At 36.8% G+C, this 6,075-nt stretch overlaps 1 protein-coding gene across 1 annotated transcript in view; it reads right to left on the reverse strand.

Annotated features, from left to right (window-relative positions):
- LOC119580103 (tyrosine-protein kinase ABL1-like) overlaps positions 1 to 6,075 on the reverse strand; it is a 90,631-nt gene that overhangs the window by 72,579 nt on the left and 11,977 nt on the right. Inside the window, exon 2 of the mRNA XM_037928030.1 lies at positions 3,653 to 4,641. Coding sequence (XP_037783958.1) covers positions 3,653 to 4,415 — 763 coding nt within the window. The 5' untranslated portion in view covers positions 4,416 to 4,641. The remainder of the gene's footprint in view (positions 1 to 3,652; positions 4,642 to 6,075) is intronic.

Below are 6,075 nucleotides of genomic sequence, written 5' to 3' on the forward strand. Positions count from 1 at the left end.
ACGACCGCAGTGTGCATTTTCTTTTGTAAAGTAATCAAAAACATCTCTCTTTCTCGCATTTATTTGCTCTGTAATTTCGGCCTGGCATAAGAAACCGTCTATGATAACTAATAAAAAAAAACACTTTATACCTGTCTTAAGCAACCGTCTATGATAAATAATAAATAAAAAAATGTACCTGTCTTATATAAACGTCTATCATATGATAACAAATATAAAAAAACCTTTGTACCTGTCTTAAGAAACCGTCCATGATAACTAATAAAAAAAATTGTACCTGACTTAAGAATACGTCTGTGTTAACTAATATTGAAAACACAACTTTATTTTGACGTGGAGTGTTTTTGTATGTTGATGGCAGGACAATATGGTTGACAATGAGTGTTTTGACGTCTCTCTCTCTCTCTCTCTCTCTCTCTCTTTCTCTCTCTCTCTCTCTCTCTCTCTCTCTCTCTCTCTCTCTCCTTTTCTTTGTGTTTTGAAATTTGGAAGAAAAACAAACAAAATAACGCACAATAATAGCACATACGATTTTAAAAATATCCTGTTTCTACACCGAACATACTCCTTTTTTCCGGAAAATAAAGAAAATATCAGCAACAAAACTATAAGTATTTTCAGAAAATTTGTTTTTTTCATTCTTTTTTATTATTTTTTATACGTCGCTTTGTACATTCAGGGACATCTGGCTCTCTGTCTCTTTAACCCACTTGTTCGCGGATTACAGCGGATGCAGCTTATAAAAACGAGTTACTTATTCGTCGAATTTTTGGGGCTCTTTCTCTATGATATTTTTGCTTTTGGTAGAAATATAATGAAGTGATGGAGATGCAAATGAGGGAAGGAGGGAGAGAGGGAGAGGGAGCAGAAAATTACGCTAAAAAAATCCCTAACAAGCATTTTGATATTTTGTTACCTTATCCTTACATATAATAATAATAATAATAATAATAATAATAATAATAATAATAATAATATTAATAAACGCTCTATATCACGACACAAAAAGTGCAAGAAAATTTCTGTATTCTGTTTATCATAATTTTAAAGAAATATTGCAAAATAAAAGTGTCAGAGCTAGGGAAATCTGCTGCCACGTTTGTCTGAACGTTTTACACATGTTATCTTCAAATGTTACTTTACAGAATGGTTCCTCCTATTTTAAAGCTTTTTATTTACTTCATCTTACTTAAAACACTGCGAGAAAAATATTCAAGAACCGAGATCAGTATGTAAAAAAGTCTTATATATATATATATATATATATATATATATATATATATATATATATATATATATATATATATATATATATTATAATATATTATATATATATATATATATATATTATATATAAATATTATCACATATATATATATATATTATATATATATATATATATATATATATATATTATATTATATATAATTATATATATATACTATATATACATATATAATATATGTAATATATTAATATATATATATATTATATATATATATTATATATTTATAATATATTATATTATATAATATATTATATAGTATATATAATATATATATTTATATATCATTATTATATTATATATATATATTATATATGTATATCTTATATATTATAAGTATATTATATATATAATATTATATATATATACTATTATATATATATTATATATATACATATATATATATATATATATATATATTATATATATATATATATATATCATATCATATAATATATATATTATATACTAGTATATATATATACTATCATAATATATTAATACATAATACTATATCATCAATATCATATAATACGATATATATATAATAATATATATATAATATATCATACTATATATAATTATATATAATATATCTATATATATATTATATGTATATATATCATGTATATATATATGTATATTGTACATATGATATACATGTAACATAATAGTAATATATGTGAATATGTACTATACTATGATATAATACATATATGTACTATATGATACTAATAATAATAATAATATATATATATATATATATTATATATATATATTATTATATATATTAATTCATTATTATATATATATATTTGTGTTATCTTATTATATTGAAAATATATAAATTTAATGTATATCTTATATCTAGTAATGTAGAAGTAATGAATGATATGTATATGAATAGGTAAGTAGAGAGTAGATAAGAGTATGAGATGAGAGAGATGATAAGAGAGTATATAGAAGAAAAGGATACTAGAGAGTAGAAGAAGATATAGTAGTCAAGAGAGATGATAGGAGAGAAGTAGAGAGAATAGATAGTAGAGTAATAATGGAGACGTATGATATAATAATAATATATGAAATAATGATAGCATATAAAGATGTATAACTCAGGATATAAGAAAAATAATGATATATTAGTTATATTATAATTAGAGAGATATGATGAAGAGAGAGGATAATGATGAGAAAGATGAGAAGATAGTAGTAGAGTAGAGTAGAGAGAAATGAAGAGAGACGAGAGAGACGATATAGAAGAAGAGAGAGAGAGAGTAGAGAGAAGAGAGAGAAGAAGTAGATAGATATGAGAGAGATATGAGATATGAGAGAGATGAGAGAGAGACTATGATAGAAGAAAGATGAAGAGATTATGTTCTTATACTATGAGAAGAAGAGATGCATATAGATGAGAAAGAATGATTTATTCACGAGAGAATGAAGAAGAGAATGAGAAGAGAAAAGAAAAAAGCAGAAAGAGATCGATCGGATATCCCTTAGATGAAGAGGAAAAGAGATAAATGAGAGATAGACGCTGAAGAGAGAGGAGAGAATATCAGAGATTAGAAGAGTAGAGAGAGAAGAGAGAGAAGAGAAAAAGAGAGAAGAACAAAGAGAGAGAGAAGACGGATAATAATAAGGATGATGTAATGATAGGAAATGATAATAATGTTGGAGAGATAAGACGGATAATAGAATAAAGATAAGCAAAATTAGCATAATTACATGTTATTTTTGATGAAATACAAGTGCGAAAGAGTTCGAAGTGATTAACGAAGAATTAGTGAAATTCGAGAGAGGAGGAGATCGAGTGGAAAGAGAATATAGAGACTGAGGAGGGAGAGGAAGGAAGGAGAAGGGGGAGGAGGGAAGGGAGAAGAAGGGAGAGAAAAGGAAAGAGAGGGAGACAGACGGAGAGAGAGAAAGGAAGAGAGAGAGAGAGGGGGGGAGGAAGGGAGGAAGGGAGGGAAAGAGAGGGGAAGAGAGAGAGGAGAGAGAGAGAGAGAGAGAGAGAGAAAGCGAGAGAGCGAGAGATAGAGTAATGTACTTTAGAATCCAAGTATTGTGTATTAATGTGTATTAATAACACATCTTAGCAAAACTTAGCAAAACAACGAGAAAGAAACACTAACAAAAAACAATAACAGCAACAAAGGAATATCATCCTCGATGTAAACATACAAAACACACACACTCACATGATTAAACACTACAAGGAAATTTCCTAAATATCTTTGGTAGGAATTAACCGATACACAAAAGGCAGCTGTCTTAGCGTAAAAACGAGAGAGAAAAAGATAGAATGAAAGAAGATGAAGAAAAACATCTGCCACACATGTTCCCTCCCTAAGAAGCGGCGCTACTGACCTGCCGAGGCGTGGACGGGCCTCCCTTGGCCTCTGTCGCGGGCGCGGCTTGCGTCGCGGGCGTTCGAGGACGTGCGTCGGCTGCTGCTCGTCCTTCGAGAGATACTACTGTTGCGCCTGCCTCGTCCTCGAGGCCCGGAACTCGGGGTTATGCTCTCCAGTGTGCTGAGCCGCCCACGGCCGCCCGCTCCGCCCGCGCCGTGCCGCACAGAGTTCTCCGTGGTGTTGTACCGCCTGCGGGGGCTGCGGCCTCGCGTGGGCGAGGGGGAGGCGAAGCGGCCGTGGTCGCGGTCGTGCATAGGCGAGGTGAAGAGGTGGTTCTTGAGCTCGATCACGGTCACGGACTCGGACGCCGTGTCGCCGCACGTGTCGCAGGACTCGCACGAGCTGCAGGTCGCCGGGCGCCGTAGGTCCACGCGGCTCTCGTCCACCACCACCACCTCCATGCCTCCGAGGGAGCTCCGGCGGGAGCCTCCTGCAGACACGCTGCGGCCGCGCCGGACCTGGTACGGGCGGGGCGGCGCGGGGCTGAAGCAGCGCTCGTCCTGCGAGCAGCAGGGCCCCTCGTCGGAACAGCAGCGCTCGTCCTGCGAGCAGCACCGCCCATCGTCCAGCACGCGGGCGTCGCGAGCCTTGTGGGCATGCCGGTGGGCGTCCGCCGACAGGAGCTCGGGCGTGATGCGGTAATCGTCACTGTAGGAGCCACTGCGAGACACGCGCGCCTTGTCCCTGTGGTCCGCCCCCTTCCTTCCCCACAAACCCATCACTTCACTCTCAGGGGCCCTGGCCAAAGACAGCCACGTATCGGTATCACGGAGAAGACCCGGCCACTCGATCACTCATCCCCGTCACTGCCTGCGTCACGAGCGTCACGGCGGCCGCAGCGAACACTGTCACGGCCACGCGGAATGTGAGGCGCGCGGCCGCCCTCGCGCCGCCCGCCGCTCGCCCCGCCCCCAGTCGCCGCCTCTCGCGATGAAACCACCTCCTCTGTCGAAAAAAAATACTTACATATTAACATGCAACATTACAATTATCAACATCCATATCATTACGCCATATATTTAGGACCTCACGCTCTTTGGCAATCGAATCTGGTCATCACGCTCCAATATTATCATCTGCGTTCTCCTTGTCCCGTTAAAGTATTTACACAGTGACCCACATACTCGGAAAAAACAGCAGGCGGAAAACGGTCGCTAATACCAGAATTCCCACGGCTGACGAAGCGCGATTTTTGGGGTATGGGACGTAACGCGTCTGAATATTGATTAAATCAGAGTGAAAGGAAATTTCTCAGCTCGTTATGATTCAAAATAATATATATATATATATATATATATATATATATATATATATATATATATATATATATATATATCGAACATTATGCGATATGTAATCGATATATTAAATAGCCAATTATTTTTTTTTGAACGCAGAGAAAACTAAAAAAAAAAAAAAAAAAAAAATCTACCACCGATAGATAAACACATAACCCAAAATCATATATCTCTTCTGGTTAACATAACAAATTCTTCTCTGCTGTTTAGATGTGTTTGGCGCATGTAAACAACATATGCAGTTAGTGATGCTTTTAACCACACAGAATATTTTGTCTGGAGAGAAAGGATAGAAAGTTAATCTAATCGTGTCACTTGTAATATAGAGCCTACTTCATGTGAATTATGTGAAAGATTCGGTGAAAATAGACAAAGAGAGAGAGAGAGAGAGAGAGAGAGAGAGAGAGAGAGAGAGAGAGAGAGAGAGAGAGAGAGAGAGAGAGAGAGAGAAGAAGGAGAGAGAGAGAGAGAGAGAGAGAAGGAGAGAGAGAGAAGAGAAGAGAGAGAGAGAGAGAAGAAAAGGGAGAGAGAAAAGAGAGAGAGAGAGAGGAGAAAGAGAGGGGAGAGAGAGAGAAAGAGAGGGGAAAGAGAGAGACAGAGAGAGAGAGACAGAAGAGAGAGACAGAGACAGAGAGTGAGAGAGAGAGAATGAGAGAAGAAATGAGAGATACAGAAGAGAACATGAGAGAAACGAGAGAGAGAGAAAACACAGGCAAAAAAGTAGAGACAGAGAACGTTTCCAAATGTACTATACTAGACCGAAGAAGGAGAGAAATTGAGGAAAGAAGAAAAGAAACAAACCAACAGACTGAGAGCAAACGAGAGATTGAAGAAAACTCAGCTCCCTTATACGCCAGCTCCTTCGTAGTCCTCCAAAGCTCCACATCAGCTCCTAGAAGGAGATTGTTAAAACAACAAGAAAAAAAAACATCCTCTTTTTAATCATTGTTCTGCGCGAAAACCGTGAGATTTGCAAAGCTCGCCCTTTTAGTCACGTTCAAAACTACCTATCACGCCTGACAGCTGCGCGGATGTGCGCACCTGACGAAGGAGGGAATAACAAAAATTTCGATTTTTCCCA

The sequence above is a fragment of the Penaeus monodon genome, chromosome 13, assembly GCF_015228065.2.
Source record: "Penaeus monodon isolate SGIC_2016 chromosome 13, NSTDA_Pmon_1, whole genome shotgun sequence".
Lineage (NCBI taxonomy): Eukaryota > Metazoa > Arthropoda > Malacostraca > Decapoda > Penaeidae > Penaeus > Penaeus monodon.